Here is a 17,513-nt window from a genome sequence, read left to right as displayed (position 1 = left end):
AGGAACCGGGGCTCCAGCCTTGCTTCCAAATTGCCCCTTCGGGCTGTCAATGGGCGGATTTCGGAGCTGCTTCAGGGGAGCGCCGGTGCCAGAGGCTTACAGCTGCGGGGAAGCTCGGAGGCAGACGAGCGTGGGGGCCTTCCTGGAGATGAGAAGCCAGCCGTTCACATGCTGCCTTCACCTTACAGCAAGATCACCCCTCCTCGGAAACCTCACCGCTGCAGCAGCGGTCACGGGAGCGACAACAGCAGCGTCCTGAGCGGGGAGCTGCCCCCCGCCATGGGGAAGACGGCCCTCTTCTACCACAGCGGGGGGAGCAGCGGCTACGAGAGCATGATGCGGGACAGCGAGGCGACGGGGAGCGCCTCTTCAGCACAGGATTCCATGAGCGAGAACAGCAGCTCCGCCAGCGGCAGGTGTCGAAGTCTCAAAAATCCAAAGAAACGATCCAATGCAGGTGAGGTGGTGGTGGTGTGAAAGGGGGCGCAGACCAAAGCAGGTAGCTGGTACGTAGTGGGAGGTGAGGCCTAAAGGGGAGCGGATTCAGTACCACCTGTATCTTGCAGCAGGGAAGCGAGGCCAAGGTAAGTGTCCTAGGCTCCGAGCTGCTTCGTTTTGCAACACGCACAAATCCTGTGTGGTTGCATTGCCTTTGCGTTTCCCCCTCACCCATTTCACTTCGGTTTACTTCACTTGAACAGAAGAACATTAAAACTGGTTAGTATTGCCAGTGGCAGCCAAATTCAAGTATTTCTTTGTACAAACATTGTTCTGATTGGATTTTAGAAAGATGTGTTTGTGAGGCAGTGAAATGTAACTGCTCTTCTTAAGCACTTTGGGTACAGACTCCCCTCTTGGTATGCGTGTGTTTCACCAGCACACAGCTGGAGTCGTGCTGAATAGCTGCATCTGTTGTGAGCCCACTTTTGCTCCTTGTGTCCTCTGGACGCCCAAATACGCAAGATGCCCTGCAGCTGAAACCACCACTGACTTCCTTCTTCCCATGTAGAAGATTAAACAAAGTTGTGCCCATGGGCTTTGAAAGACATTAACCTGCCTCTGAAAGTCTTGGGTTTTAACTTTTTGAGTTACAAGTCCTTCTTTTCCCAGTAATTTATTGGTAACAAATAGTACGTTATATTAATAATAAAATATGGGAACTACTGCACTGAAGCACTTGTAAATCTGAAACGTTTTTAGTGATGGTAGGAAGGACCAGAAAGACCTCATCTTTGTTCAGATATAATCCCCAGTAGCTTTCACACTACATCAGGACTTTTTAATTAAATCACAAGAGCCTCCTGCGTCATACCAAAAGTCTGCATTTGCAACTGGTACATCTTCCCACCTGAACAAGTTTCAGAAAATGGTAGGACAGGGATGAGGAGCATCCAGCAGCTGATCACCTCACCTTTTTCCTGGGTGCTGTTTTCCCAACCTGAAGCATGAACCCTGCCTTACCTACTTTTGAAAAAAATGCACATTAGCATTGGAACTGGTGTGCACAGGTATGTGAAACATCAGTGACTACTTATCCTACAGTAGTGCTGACTGTCCAAAATGTCTTACTTTCAGAGAGTTCTTAATTCACTAGCTATTCCACTTGCTGGGATACTCACCTCTGGGATTCATTTGCAGTGACAGAACGGAGTAATGCATAACTCTTTTTCTTTATGTTCTTGACTATGGTAGCAGGAAATACATGTGCAGCACAGATGTGAATACAATAGATACCTCTATTAAAACCATATCAATAAGTGCATAGGTGATTGTACCTGTTCAGAAGATGTGTGTGCGAGCACAGACCAAGTGATGCCATGAAAAGGGAGTTATGAAGAGAAGACTGTTTGAGATTCAGGTTTCAGGTTGCTCTTTTAACAGTCTGGAAGACACAACTGGAGAGAAAAGGCTTTTCCATGGTCTGTCCAGCCTTGAGCCTACCTGGCGGAGCAGTGACACTGGTTTATCATCCTGTGCAGGTGTGCAAAGGAGGTGAAGGCAGAAGGCCAAGGAGGAAAATTTCCTTAGCAAGGAACATGGGGAGTCTAAGCTTTGCTGCGTTTTTATTGCTGTGTAACATCTGACCTATCTTTTTCATCAGATAAATCTTTGTTGGCTGGCCAACAGATTAATCTCTTTATTCTAATTTCTTGTATGGGTTAGGTGCTCTCTCCTTGGTCACCAGTGTTGCAATATTTACCTGTTGCTGGACCTGAATGTCTGGGCTGGAGAGTTTTCAGTGGAAATCGTCTGGCCCAGTAGTCTCGACATTGCCTTGCACATTGACCTTCCTCAAAGTAATTTACAGAGCTTCGTTCTTATTCAGCCTGTCGCCTGCTCTGGAGAGATTCTCAGCATATCATCTTTGATACTTTACTTTTGAGAGTGAATCCCTATATCAGCAAGTAATTTCTGTATTGTTTTGAATGACTTGTATTTGTATTCATGTATAAGTACAACCAAGGGTTTTATACAAATTTGAAAAAAAATAAATCTTTACTACCTTCCATATCTCTAGCAGCAAACCGCTGCCCAGAAATTAATAAGGCTTCACTTTCCTATAACCCAGCTTCTGTGTGCATTTGATCCGGCAACAGTGAAATCATAATTCTGTTTTGATGTGTTTGATAATAGTATAATTTTTCACATGTCAGCAGATTTATGATGGCATAAAATCAGTATTATTACTTCAATGCAGGAGAACATGAAGGAGGAGCTGAGATATAAGGGAGAATAGAGCTGTTCACAAATACATTTTCATTGCGTAATAAACAAAACAAAGCAAAAAAACCCCAAATGTTTGCAATCTTTCATCGTCTGTAATATCTCCTGTCTGTAGGTCTGTTCTAGTGCAAATGTTCTCTCTTAAGGAACATGTTTTAATGAAAAAGATAGCAGACAAAGGTTCTGAGCTCTTAAAAGACAGATATTATTTTAATACATAGTGTCAAGAGCATTGGACCTTTCCTGATTTGCAGTCACAGATCCACTGTGCTGTAATGGATATGGCACTATAGATATGCTCATTTCAGGTCAGGCAACCTTGTCCACTTTATTTATGATTATTATTAACAGAAATGCTAGCTGTCAGACACGATCAACATGAATCAGCCCAAGGCCCCTGTAAGAGGAGCTATCAAGAGTCTTTAAGAGAATCACCAGCAGCCCTGTCAGATCTCACAATTACTTCTAAAGTTCTGATACATTGGAGAGACAGCATTTTTTTTTTCTCGCGATTAAGATTTTGTCTTTCAGTGCTCCTAAGTGAATAAGTACACATTTGTATGTGTAGGTGCCTTTTTTTGCCCTGAATGTCATACAAGAAGCATCAGACCTACATTGACAGCTTTTGAAGATAAAGCAAGTTCATATACTTTGGTGTTAGCCTTAGGTTAAAGTTTAGGCTCTATGTGGTTACCTGTATAGTTCAGAGACAGCCCAGTACTAAGTGTACAAAATAAGAATAAAATAATTGAAAAATTGCCTCTTGCATTCTGGCAGCTATTGCAAAATCATGTCTTTACATCGTGAAGTCCCTAAGCCTTCTCCCTGAAGCAAACCTATCCATTTAATAAAAATTCCCATCTTTCTAGCATTTAACATTGGTCCTATAACATCAAGTTGGCATATATTGCCCCAAAGTGACTGCTTATGGCAGGAACAGGGCTATTTATCCCTGATCTATGGCTGTGCATTTCAAATCTTTGTACAGCTACTCTTTAATCCACCCTGTGCTGTAAGTATTATTCCAAACCCCATTTTACAGATGGAGCAATGGAGGCAGAGAACTTTACTGACTTGCCCAATGCCTACAAGTGAGCTAGAGACAGATCCAGGGTTAAACTACAGGCACCCTTGACTCCTAACTTCAAACCCAACTGACTTGGCCGCCCATCCTCCACTGCCCTTGCTGAGCAGTGGAGAGGGGGATTTCATTCCTTACTTTCTTTTTGTGTCAGGCCCTCCCTTCCTCTCTGCCCACAAGGATCTCTGCAAGTATGTTTTCTCTGATTTCTTTGCTCGCTCCAGTAGCCTTCCCTCTGGAAGAAACAGTTGGCATCTCAGCCATACTTCTGGCTCTAGTCTCCTCTCTTGGGTAGGTTGTGCTGTCTTGAGCAGGGCACTGAAGTGTTAGGGCATAGGTTGTACAGTCATCTCAAGCACTGATTATATATTTTTTTAATTCCTCCAAAATTTCAAATGCAATGTGCTGCTTCATAGAAAGGCAAAGATAAGGGTGCTTTTGTAATACGTACTCCTGTATGTTATCAGGAAATGCATTGTGGCTGAAATGCATTTTACCAGAGCCTTATTTGTACCCCAGGAACACAGCGGATATGAGAGGGAGGCAGGTGGGGTGGCAGATCAGGACTTTCAAGATCTGGGTTATATTCTTTGGTGTGCTGCTGGTTGGCTGTATCACCTTGGGCAACTCACGTAATTTCTGTGTTCTCTGGTTACCACCTCATAAAACTAGATAATGGTGGTGTGAAACAAGTAACAGCAGGGTCCTTAGATCAGAAGTGTTACCCACCTGCTTTTTTCTCTTCTGCTTTGGTTTTTAGCATGTTTTCCCTAGTTTAGTTTGGGTGTGTATGTGGACATTATTTGAAAATAATTCTCAATGCAAAACATGACTGGATGATTTCAGAGATGCGGCTTTGGTTCTAGGTCCAAGTCCTGCCTACTGTGAGCTAAGAGCAAAGCAAGAGCCCATGCTCTTATTTGGTTTACCCAGTAAAGCCAAGTCCTTGTTTGTGTTCTCATGTAATGTGCACAAATACCTGGTTTCTGCCTTTTACCACCCTCTCCTAGAGATGCTATTTACTGGTTCCTGGCCCTTACAGTGTTTCAGAGGTGCCTGTAAGGAGACCTTCCCTGGGCACAGCAGAACAGGAGCGGCTCTGAGACAGTTCATCATAGATGGGGCTTTTCACGGAGGTCACAGGGATCTTCCTGAGGCTGTTTTCTTTCCTCTTCCCTTTGGGAATAGGGTTGGGTGTCTAAGAGAGCCCCCATCCCACATGACATCAAGTTAGATGTAAGGGCTTTTACCTATCCCCAGTTGCGGTGCTCTGCCAAGATGGGACAGACTTCTGCGTGTCTCCTTTGCTTTCTCTAGTTGAGTTTTTTTTTGGAGCTGAGTCTGAGCCTGGAGCTTTACTGGTGCTGGAGCTGGTGCCAGCAGGGTGAAATACTCAGGGCAGTTCTCTGTGGCTCGAGCAGAGTTGAGGGAGCAGCAGGCGTGCAGCAGTCGTAACACACCGGTGGAGACCACTGCCTGTTGGCTGGTATGTGTGAGGGAAAAGACCCAGGACTCAGGCATGAGAGGAAGATGTGGGAAGGAAGGAGGCAGTCAAAGAGGTGAGGCTTGGGGGAGAAAGTCCTCACCTGTAAAGTGCTCTCAAGCTGGGTCAATCTGGGCCAGTTCAGCCTTCCTAAACATTGAGTACCAGTGAGCATCAGAAAACAAAAATCTAAGGGATGCTATTGAAAGTAAGGACAAGTAGAAACAAGACTGCGGAAAAATTAAGGTTTCCAAATGCTGACTTCCTGAAGTTTAAACCTGTGCCCTGTGTTGGAGCTGTGTATCTCCATGTTTGCATGAGCCTGCTCTTGTCAGTCCAGGACAGGACTGGGGGGGGGGTGGCGAGTGTGCTTATACATATACTTTCATCTTCTGACTGTAAAAAATTAAAGATGCCTGCTGAAGCATTTTATGGCTTTTGCAGGAAAGTTTCATGATTCCTTGCAGCTCTTGGTCAGTACTGTTTCATCAGCAAAGCAGAGCAAATTGCTTACATGATTTTGAACACTTGAATAAAAAGAGAGACTGTTAAGACATGACACTAATTATCTGTAATTACAGTCCATTTTTCTCTCTTACTTGTGTGCTCTGGGTTTCACTGGTGGGATGCTTTTAAAGATGGATATTCAGAGGATCCTGGAAAGCCCTGAAAACTATATTCAAATATACTCATGCTCTGGAAGCACTTAGCTCTGCCTACAAAAGCAGCAGAAAAAGCCAAAGGCAGAATCCGCAGGCTGTAAATTATGGAAGTCCATCTCCAACCAATATTGCAAAGCATCACGTTTTGAAACGTGGCCAAAATAGTAATGATGAAACAAAACACTAACAAAAAGAGTCTGAGCTTCTGTTGTTGAATCAAGTGAAAAGGAATTTGGTTCACGTTTAGATTGCCTAAGGCACAGTGCGGGGAGCTGAAAATTGGCCTTTGTATCACAGAGCCTTAGGACATCTCAAGCGTTTCTACTTTAACTTGCTTACAGGTGATGGTAGCTAATTGATATCCTGCATTATACCTTTACCGTGACAAAGGATGTTTAGAATTATACAGGAAAAAGCTGTTTGGGTGCAGGTGACCACTTTAAGCATGTGACTGCAGGTTGGACAGCCCTGGGGGGAGCAGAGAGAGGGGAAGTGCGGGCCTCAGCTCCAATATTTTTTTGTTCATTAAAACAACAGCATTGATTTTCCCAGGTCAAAGCCAGGCCATTTCATGCAGCAAATCTGTGTTGAAAGGGATCAGAGTAATCATTTTTTACACGCTTGACTACTGCATGCCAGCACTGAGCTTTCAGCCACATGAACATAGGAATGATTTAATAGAGGAAATGGCAGCAGGCTATTGTGCACGGGGAAGGCTCCATGTAACATGCATGACTGAGCTGCACACCATTAGGCTGAGTGTAAATAAAACCTGCTCCTGACACTGCCACAGAATTAGCTCACTGGAATGGCTCCACCACTGTCCTGTTGGGAGCTAATGCTCTGGCTGTAGAGTCCCTTCCCCCTCCAGCCTCTGTCTTTGCTGCCCAAGTGACTGGTGCAGCTATTTAGTGAAGTGTTGTAGTAACAGTGCCACAATGCTGACAAATACCTGTTAAACCAAAATTCAGCCAAAACTACTTAGGAGAGACTGGCCATTTTTTGCTGAAAACTTACCCCCTGTGACATGCATCTTCCCCGGACCTTTCCCCAAGTTATTTGTCAGCCTGCCACGCTGCAGGAAGTCTGCTTCCTGATCTGGTTCCAGGAGTGCTCATTCACCAGCTCTAAACTGCCTTGAAAAGTTCCTTTTGAAATGAGACAGTATTTCAGGAAGAAAAGTTAAGAAATTATACTGGGTGGGTAGGAGAATATTAGGGGTAGGCTGTATCTCAGCATTTTCCTTATACCATTACAGAAGCAACATATCTAGTATAGGTATGGATGCAAGATTATAAACAAAGCTTGCTCTAGTCCTGTTTACAGCAAGCAGTGATTTCTAGCATCACATCCTTGTACTTCTAATTGATTCATAACAGCAGGATTGCATATAAGTAAACACAGAATATGGCCTGAATTATTTTACAGTGAGGTGGACAGAGAAGATTTTCTTCTAAATGATGGCTCCTGTTAGTGTTTCCTGTTCCAGATATTCAGGTGCAACATGGTCTTTCCTGTGTAATCTGAGTTTCCAGGATGAGCAAATCCTGTTTAGATTTTCTGGCAATAATGCCTGAATTCTTTGGTGTTTGTAGTAGTGACCTCAAGATGGGCACCCTAAATACTTCTGGTGAAGTCTCCGCACCATCAGAGGAGCCTTTCAGTTGAAAGCATTGCCAATGTCTTCAGTAATTGGGAGAGCAACTGTACAAACTGTGTGAATAGCTGTGTGCTCTGCACTGGAGAAAGTGCACTATAAAATAAACTAGGAGGAAAGAGGTCAAAGGAGTGGGGAGGAGTTGATTCAGTCATGGACAATTGCCCATTAGGGCAGATCCCATTAGGAAATGGGAATAAGAGAAGTCAACGTTGTGTTTTCAACTCAAACAAAGCCGGAGCCCTGCTGTCAGACAGCGAGGAGCAGCAGGGGGAACAGGACAGATAATCTTTACTAGTAAGCAGTTTGATGCTACATTTGAGGTTGATGTTATTGCTACTGGAAGCACAATATTTATTGGAAATCAAGCCACAGAAGGAATGCTGGGAGCTTGGGGGTACTGCTCTACTTAGCCAGGGTCAGTTTTTGTAATTGCCTTGAGTTTGAATGGATTGTCTAGTAAGAAAAAAACAAAATGTTGAAATACAGGTTCTTTACAGAAAGGCAGTTTTACCTTCCATAACATTTAAGTGCAGTGGGGAATAGGTTTGGCTCCACATCCTGCCTTTGAGCATACACTATAAACTTCTGAAATGACAATATATCAAGTTACAGTTACATTTTCTATTTGAAACACCTTGAAATTTCTAGAACAGCAGTTGTTTTGTGCCCCATTTAGACAGAGCCTGCTGTGAAGAGATGCATCAGACTTTGTATTTATGCTTATTGCCTTTACCTTTTGCACAGAAAAGATGCTCAGTCCAAAATGTGTTCTTGGAAAGTTGTATAAAGGGAACTCTCCAAAATATACAGTACTTAAGCAAAATCAGATCTCTGTGCCCTGGTCAACACATATGAGCACACATCCTCATGCAGTTGGGCAATTTTGCCAAAGTCAGTGAGTATTCTTATCCTTAAAGTTACCCTTACATATTTAGCTGGCATGGTCTGTGTTCCTAACAACTTAAGGCTTCTCTGGGCTTATCTTTGCTGAAGCGTGTTGTAGCTTCAGTGCCACCCTTCAGTCAGATCTGCTCTCACACTGCACACCCTCACTGCTGTTACTCCTTTTATCTTAATTTTAACCTGGCCAAACCTTAACCTCAAGACAGAGCAGCAGATCTATCGCAAAAGCAAATCTTGCATTTTCAGGGCTATGCCATACTGGCCATACTCTGATTAGTCACAGTCAAGCTAGGCTCAAGAGAGACTATTCTGAGTGTGGATAAGTTCAAATTCAGTGAAAAACATAACCTCCAAGACATTTAGCAAATGGCACGTTGCTTTACATGCTGTACGGTCATAAATGAAAGTGGTGTTATTCTCTCCTGGGTTCAGCTTATGGAAATTCTTTCTGTTTTATTTTTTTTTTGTATAAATTTCTTTTTTTAATGGAGGAATGAATCCCATTTACGTGGCAGGAGGGTCAGCTGGTTTGCTGAGGTGCTGGGCAGTGAGGCAGAGGTGAGAGGGATCTGCTAAAAGCTGCTCCTGCTGAGCTTCTCACCTGCCCAATGTCTTCATAAGACACGTGTGGGGCAGTACAGGAGTTGTGCACTGCAATTCCTACAAAGCATTTTTTTATTATACAGTCAAATTTTATGAGATCCTAACCCCATCAAGTGCCCTCAATAAATTTGTGACTTCAAATGGGTATTTTGTATGTAAATGGAATAACTGTATTAATTTTAACAATTTAATTGTTGTGTTTGCACGTGGATATGGATGAGCAAGCTGTCAGCTGCTTTGTGACACCCTGAAGCTCCACTTTGGCTGTATCTCTTTACTGACCCCAATTAAGGTGAAATCAGAAAAAAACCCAGAGGTTAAATGGAGAGGTCAGTGGCAGGAGTCTTCTGTCAAAAGAGACTGTTATTTTCCATACCTGGGCTAATAACCAGCCTGTTAATCATTACATGCTTGTAATAAACTAGATTTGGTTTTGCCTCACTGCAAAATTGCAGATCATTCATTACATTTTTCCCTAAAGCACTCCAACCCTCAGATAAATCATCCTGAGTCAGCATTCAAGGCTCAAATAAAAAGTCATCTCTCTTTCTCTTTCTTCTCTGCTTCACACGTGGATGTACTGCCTGCAATGGGGCAAGGAGACCTCTGTGGGCAGCCCCCGCGTCCAAAGGAGCCCCTGGGTAGCTGGCGGCGAGTTGGCTCCCCTTAGGTGGCCTCGTCTTGCCACATTGCCCTGGTCTGCCAAGGGCCAGCAGCCTGGCTTTGTTGTGATAACCCACAGGCTATCCAGGCCTGGTTAGAAAAACATAAGAAGCTCATGGTAGCGTGTCTCCTGCTGCTGATGTAGTCTCTGCTGCCTCTCCTCAGAGAGGTAAGCGCCGTTAGCCAGAGCTTCGGGTTGGAGCCCTCCTCCTAGGACACAGCCTTCTGTTTCTCATTGAGTCAAATGGATATGAATGGGAACTACATGCAAGAAATGTTTACAATTACCCCAGTAGTTCTTACCCTGGTGACATCTGTTTTGCCTTGCTCCAAATCAGGTGGTGGTGGTAACAGCGATAGTTGGGAAAAAAAGAGAGAGGGAAGAAAAAAGGAAGAAAATAAAACATTACAAAAAAAGGCACTACCTTACTCGTAGTGCAGCCATCCATGGCAGAGCTGGACAGAAGAAATTTCCAGTCTGCTTAGCTGCTTTCTCAAAATGCTAGAGCTAGGCTGTAGGCATGTCATGAAAGGAGATGTGACCATCAGTGCAGGACTCAAAGTAAAAAGAATTAGAAGCACTTGGCTGCATTACACAGGAGGTCAGATCTGATGCTTGTGTGTCCCTGGCTATGAAAGTTGATGAGCAGCAAAGATAGGAAAGAGGTTGCTTTTACACTGTCCAAATTTGAAGGGCTGCTCCTGTGAGACACCATGGACAAGAGCCTAAAAAGTGTATTTTATAATCTTTACTGCCCAAATCCTTTTGGTCTTGAGTGGCACAAGGCACTTAGTGCCCATTACATCTAAGCAAGTAGAGAGCTCATTTCAGAGGAGGGCCTGAGCCCTTTTGCAGAATGTCTCCCTGCATGTAACAAAATTTAAGAGTCTACCACCCTGTCTCACCTCCCTTCAAGTATGTTGCTGCTCTCACCATTTGGTTGCCTTTCTCTAACATTGCTGTCAAGAGCCACCATTAGCATTGCACTTTGTTGAGGTCTTCCCAAACTGTGTCTCCATTATTGGCACTTTTCAGCTAACGGTAATGGGTCAGGTCTTGCTTTCCCTTTTATCAAAATCCTATTCTTCTCTTGATCAGGCAGTTCAATCTAGAGATTAATTGAAATGCATTCAAGGTAAGTGAATGCTGACATTGACTTCCAGTGACTGGTGCCACAGGTCTAAAATAACTCCCACTTGCTGATACATGAAAGGCTTTATTGGTCTGACACGGGCTTTTTTGCTAGGCTGAAGTTTGCGTAGTATGTAAAACTATGACAGGCGTCAGAGGATGGGCAGTCCAGATCTCAGGCTGTTTGGTATAAAGGGGCATTGTAGAGCTCCAGGACCATCTGCCTTGGCTATGCTTTCCTTTTCTTGCATAGAGTTATCTCAGATGGATTCAGATAAAAGCTCTGTAGACCAGGCTTTCCAGATAGACAGCAAGACAGGCTGTTGCTATCTGTTTTAGAGCTAGTATTTACAGGTTAATGACTGGTTACTGACTGCTGGTTTCTAGCACAGGTTGCTGTACTCAGAAATCAATGGGATAAGATGTGACAGTTTGCAAAATCTGCAGACAAACAGGCTCCTGATATTGAAACTTTGTTACTTGCAAATCTAAAAACTAGGCAATCAATAGATATTTGGGGCTGTTTGGGTTTTTTTTGGCTTTCGTTGAAGCACCAAGTTGGTAGACACATTGAAGCGATTTACATTCAAGTTTCAGTAAAGGTAGTGCTGGAGATTCCTCTAAATTAATTTCTTTTTTTAAAAAAAATAAAATCTGCATGGGAATTCATAGAACGAATCATAGAATGGCTTAGGTTGGAAGGGACCCTAGAGATCATCTAATCCAAGCTCCTTTCCATGGGCAGGGGTGCCTCTCAACTTGACTAGGTTGCTCAAGGCCTCATCCAACCTGGCCTTGTACACCTCCAGGGCAGGAGGGGCATCCACAGTCTCTCTGGGCAATCTATTCCAGAGTCTTGCCACCATCGTACTGAAGAATTTAACATCCCTTCCCTGCTGGTATCAATTTTGTTCTTGTAGCCAAGAGAATCAGTTAATAGCTTCATTCCATCTTGATGGCTCTGGATTTTGGTTTGTCCCATCTTTTCTATTCCTGCTATCTATCTCCTAGGGGAGACTCCTGCAGGAGTTATCAGCTACAAAAGTTTTGTTTTAGCTCTGATTGTACTAAACCAAGCAAAGGAAATGTAACCAGTTGGGTTTTCTTTTTGTGTGTCAGTTCTTTTTCTGAACAAACCATATGCTCAATACCCCTACCACTGCCATTAGGCCAGGGACATACTTCTTCTCCCTTGCTTTACTTTAGGCCCCAACCTAACAGCTCATGTGGCAGGTGCTTTCCATATAGCATAGGCTTTATCAACCATACTACATTTTCAGCTCTTGCAGTGCTCCCATCCACTGTGCTGGTACTGTAAAGCAGGGTGGGGGTGCATGAGCTCTGGTATTGTAGCAGACATGGTGACTAACCCTTCTGCCAGATCCTTGTTCTTGCTGCTTTCTTGCCCATCACCAGTGCTGCAGTAAATGCATAAGTGGGAAATGTTTTAGAAGAATATTCTGTTGAACAGTGACAAGGCTAAATCAACTCTGTGCAGCCACCAAGGTCAGGCATAGTTGCTGCAGGTGTGTTGTCCTCTCTAGTGTTTTTACTGCTCTAGCCAGCCTACAGTGGTATTATGCAGTCTAGGTGGTGGTACACGGGCACTCAACTCCGACATAGTAAAAGAATTTGGGTATCAAAATGCTTTTTATGCTGTGATTAAAAAAAACACTCAGACCCACATCTCCCCTGGAGATGGTCTGTGCAGAGGGTGGCTAATGCTTCTCTTTGGGCTGTAAGAGCCAGAACCAGTACAGAGATAGAAAAGCAAAGCTAGAGCAGTTCCAGCCTGCTGCTCTGGTCCTGGCATACCTGTACACACCGAGACCTGAGCAAAGGGAAATAGGCTTAAGCTCTGGAAACTGTAGGGTACATATACCCTCTGGGGATCAAATCCTGGATTCAGGCACCAAAGAACATGTGAGGAGCTGACTCACGGTGAGGGCGAGGAGTACATATCAGCTACAGCTCACCCCAGCTCCCATGGCTTCCCTGGGTTTTTGCTCTGTTTCTGTGTGCGCAACAAGGCTGAATATATGTAGTTGGTCGACATCTCTGCAGATGGAGCAGCAGGGAGAGGCAATAACTGTGCTAACACAAAATGGCACTTTCTGCATTTGCAGGTTCACAGAGACGGAGGCTTATTCCAGCTTTGTCACTTGACAGCACTTCCCCAGCAAGGAAGCCTGCCAACAGCCCCGGGGTCCGCTGGGTGGATGGGCCCCTGCGAAGCGGGCAGAGGGGGCTGGGGGAGCCCTTTGAGATCAAAGTCTATGAGATAGATGATGTGGAGAGGCTCCAGCGGCGACGAGGTGGGGACAGCAAGGTGAGTGCAACACATGTAATCCGTGTCCCTCCTCGTGGAGGCTGTAAGAGATGGAATTCAGATTATGCAGTCAGAAATGTGCAATATCGTATATGGTTCATTCAGCAGGCAGTAAAGCTTGTTATCCTGTTTAAGAGCAGTTATGACTTGTTAGGCTTTCTTCCACAGCAGCCAACAGGCATTGGTACCTTGCGTTTTTGGTGGTTTCTGTGCTCCAGCGTCTTGTCACATCTGTCTTTCAAGGCAGCAGTGGTGCTTTGATGGTATTGTTTTCAGGATAGCTAATGTCTTCTAACAGAGTTGTGCTTGCCAACCACAGGCCTCTAAATTTAGAGAAAAAATAAATCAGGGAATTGTAAAGGTCAGCTCTTGACAGGTATGATTGGGAAGAGAATCTGTAGTTGGTGAAATAGCACCAATTTTAGAGTAACTGTGGATATAGACTTTATTATTAATCTAAGGCACTTTTTCTTCTTAACCCCTGTTATTAGGCTGTTTGTGGTGGTGTTCTCTGATATGATCTTGTATAGAGAAAAACATTATTTGTTGGGGTGGGGTTTTCACTGCACTTCACGCACTTCATCAGAGCAGGAGGCAGACTAGTTTTGAGACCTTCACATAGGCTTGAAGGAGGATAGTTCTGGTATTGGGAATGTTCCCATGCTAGCAAGGTCTTCTGCTGACCTCTTGTCCAATAAAAAATGATATTATCACTAACAGACAGACCAAACTCCTCCCTCCACTCCCACATCACACACCAGAGATCCAAAGTGCCAGACAATCAGAAGGAGGAACAAGTCAATGCACTCACCCTCCACAGTGGACAGGAAGAAGGGAACAAGCCGGCCAAGGAGCCAAGCCATGGGAGATGGGAGCAGCCAGGGCACGAGCCCAGTTATATAGTAGGGACTCAGAGACAGCCTCATGTTCTGGCCCCATTGTCCTGGGAACTCCACTTGCCATGAAGAGTCGGAGCCCTTCTAATAGCCAGAACCCTCACACAGCACATGCACTGTGCAGGCTGGCACCCCTCAGACAACATCAGAGGCCAGGCTGGGTGTCTCCAGACAGCACTGCACCCTGTGCTTTTACTGCACCTCATGTCTTTATTAATGATTATTAATTGCTAGAACTTCTCATAAAATATTTGCTTTGTTTAAAAATGTTTTAAATTTTATATTGCTACCAGTTCTATATCATATGACTACTACATTTTTTATATACTAAGCACAAAGATGTATTTATGATTTGAATACAGAAAGCCACGGATTTTCTTCTCCCAGGAGCTTAGATTTTCCTTAGCCAAACTTCTGGTGACAAAAAGCAGAAATGTTTTGCAACAGTTAATCTGATTTCAATATGCTGCCTGTTATTAATTATTATGGCTTATTATTAACTATCATTGCAAAGTCTCCACAGCTCACTAATGTAAAACATCAAACCAAAACAAAAGCAATAAAAAAAACCAAATGATGAATGATTTCATGCAGTGATTCATACATTTCCACAGTAAACAGCTCATTGTCAGTATTATTGACTGGAAGATCATTTGACTGAATGGATCTGGGTATTTATTCTCCTCTTTACCTATTCCTTCCCTGCTCCTTTTTCCTGGTTGGCAGGAAGTGATATGTTTCAACGCCAAGCTGAAAATCCTGGAGCATCGCCAGCAGAGAATTGCTGAGGTCAAAGCCAAATATGAGTGGTTAATGAGAGAACTGGAGGTGACCAAACAGTACCTGATGCTGGATCCTAATAAATGGCTCAGTGAATGTAAGGATGTCATTTTATTGCCCGGACTCATAGATGTCCTTTGGTTTATTTTATGGGGGTGGGGGATGAAGGGGAGCAGAAATGTTTGCTAAGAATGAGACGTGAGCTACTGTGTTTGTAAACTAAAATGAACTGACATATGACCTAAGGGCAAGTTTTAGATTGACTGTATTTCTAGAACTAGTCCCTATAATTCTTATTAAATGTAGACAGTAGAACTGAACAGTCATTTTTGCCTGAGAGCTGAATGTTGAAATGGTACAGCATTGTAGTGGTGAATATTGCCATTGGTAGATTAACGTTCACGCGTTTCAGTCCACAGCTCCTGAAAATGAGATTTTTTTTTTTGGCCTCAGATCACTCAGACATATAAGCAATATTATAAATCTGTTCTTCTACCACAAAATAACACTGTGGAGCAAACTTGTCCCTTGGCACCAGTGGGCTTACATGAAAAATGAATTTGGCCCATTTTTTATAACTATAGATGTGTAAAGTTCAGCGAGCTTAAAGGGCATTCACATTCAAATGAAGAAGGACCTCAGCACCTCAAAGGAAAAAAGATAGAGAGTGCTGCAGTAATTGTACAGCATTTTTTAGTATTAGCAAGCAGATGAGTTCATATTGAAGAGTTCTAGAAAAACAAAAGATTTTCAATTTATGTAGGATAATTGCAGGTGGCAAAAGGAGGTCAGCTGATGTGTACTCTTAAAGCATCCTAACTCTTCTCTTGACAGCTGATGTATGTTAACACTAGATTGGTACATCCTGGAAAACAACCACATTATATATTTCAGGAATGCTATAAGGAAGAGGGGTAAAAAGGATGGATTTAAAAGGAGCAGAGTATTTGCCATACATTGCCATCCACTTACTGTGGTGCCTTTGCTTCTGATTCCAGTGTGATAAATGCAGAAAGCCTCAGGGATGACACAGACCCTCTGGGGCCATATATGTTGGGAAGTGCTGGCTTGGGCAACGTGTCTCCCGCCTGGCTTCCACAGAAGCTGCTGCCAGCTGGTTTCTGGCAGCATACGGGCACCTATGCTGGAGTGATTCTTGTGTATGCCTTCCCTTGCCACTCTTGAGTGCTCTAGTGACAATCATGTGGAATAGGGAGAGGTGTGAGGAGCAATGAAGTTGGAGGTTGGTTTCAAACTCTTGAGTTGTGAATTCAGCAAAGGACTCTTCCTCCCAGGGCAGAGCACCTATTTAAATCTCCTTCTGGTCAGCAGAGTGTGAGAGAGTCAGTACATGCTTAGCATTCAAGGGTACTGGAATGTGGCAAAAGGCATCTGCAGTTCTGGAGAGGATAGCAGAGCATACAGTTCAAGAAAGCATACAATGCCATCTTAACAGTATTTTTCACACTTAGCAAGCCACTGTACCATTTTCATAGCCATTAAACAGAGAAGGCAACTTTTACTGACAGTGGTGAGCCAGAGATAATGTCATATAGAGTACTGATGGGTTTGGATACCTGATTTAGCTCTGTCTCTCCCACCAAGTAGCACTGGGTTTTACCTGCTTTTCCTATCTGTATATTCTCTTCCCCACAGTTGATCTAGAGCAGGTATTTGAGCTGGATTCTCTGGAATACTTGGAGGCCCTGGAATGTGTGACTGAGCGTTTGGAAAACCGTGTCAACTTCTGCAAGGCCCATCTCATGATGATCACCTGTTTTGACATCACCTCTAGGCGCCGATAAAGTATGAACCTCAAGAGAATTTCAATGTGCATCTCTGCCATCCTCCTCCCTTCTGAATAGTATCCCAAAGACAACAGAATGAGGATGAAGGTTGGAGTCAAGTCTCAACCCGTGTGTGTGAGAGATTTGCTATACTATACAGAAGAGTAGTATTAAAATAAGAGGACGAGCATGAAAAATGGAGATATAAGGTTGTTGATTCCCTTAGCCTAAAAGAGCACTTTGAGGAACCTTTAAGGACACGCCTGTAAATAAGAACTGCTGACAGAAGATACTTCTTTCCCTGCGTTAGCTGAGGGAGGAGGAAAGGTGGTTGCAGGACTTCCATTGAGAGGTTCACTGAAAGAAAACCTATCCAGAAAAACTGTTTAAGTGCCTTGCAAATCTTTATTATCCAAACGTTTATGTTCATACTTTATTGTGTACAGATGGTGCTAGTCAAGAAAAGAAAAAGGAAAAAAACAAACACATTTTTGAAATGTATTTACAGCTTGTTTTTCTCTTGGTGTTTTCTCCTATTTCAGACTTGCTGTTTCTAAGTAACTTGTGTTTGTAGAGATATTTCCTAATCAGTACAACATATGAATAAATGTTAACTGTCTTTTCTTGTTACCAGAGTAAGGCCACTCAAAGAGAAATTCAGCTTTCCCAGATGACACAGAAAATATTTCTAGCAGTAGTAAGGTTTGCTTGTATGTTCCTCTGTACTATCTTACATGCTGGAGCACACAGTCATTTTCCCAGCCTGTAGATTCTGCAGTGCATGAGAAAGGAGAAGTGAATTTACCATGA

The 17,513-nt window shown here is 43.5% G+C and overlaps 1 protein-coding gene across 1 annotated transcript in view; it reads left to right on the top strand.

The window, feature by feature from the left end:
• Positions 1-17,158, top strand: part of KIF26B (kinesin family member 26B) — a gene marked incomplete at its 5' end in the record, with an annotated part of 21,423 nt that extends 4,265 nt beyond the window's left edge. The window contains 4 exons of the mRNA XM_008945762.1: positions 1-457; positions 13,038-13,240; positions 14,863-15,013; positions 16,573-17,158. The exon at positions 1-457 is cut by the window's left edge and continues 2,988 nt beyond it. Of these exons, the coding sequence (XP_008944010.1) occupies positions 1-457; positions 13,038-13,240; positions 14,863-15,013; positions 16,573-16,721 (960 nt within the window). The remainder of the gene's footprint in view (positions 458-13,037; positions 13,241-14,862; positions 15,014-16,572) is intronic.
• Between the last annotated feature and the right edge of the window lie 355 nt (positions 17,159-17,513).

This window comes from Merops nubicus, unplaced genomic scaffold, assembly GCF_000691845.1.
Source record: "Merops nubicus isolate BGI_N331 unplaced genomic scaffold, ASM69184v1 scaffold32348, whole genome shotgun sequence".
NCBI classification, from domain to species: Eukaryota; Metazoa; Chordata; class Aves; order Coraciiformes; family Meropidae; genus Merops; species Merops nubicus.
This window is presented reverse-complemented; position numbering and strand designations above follow the sequence as displayed.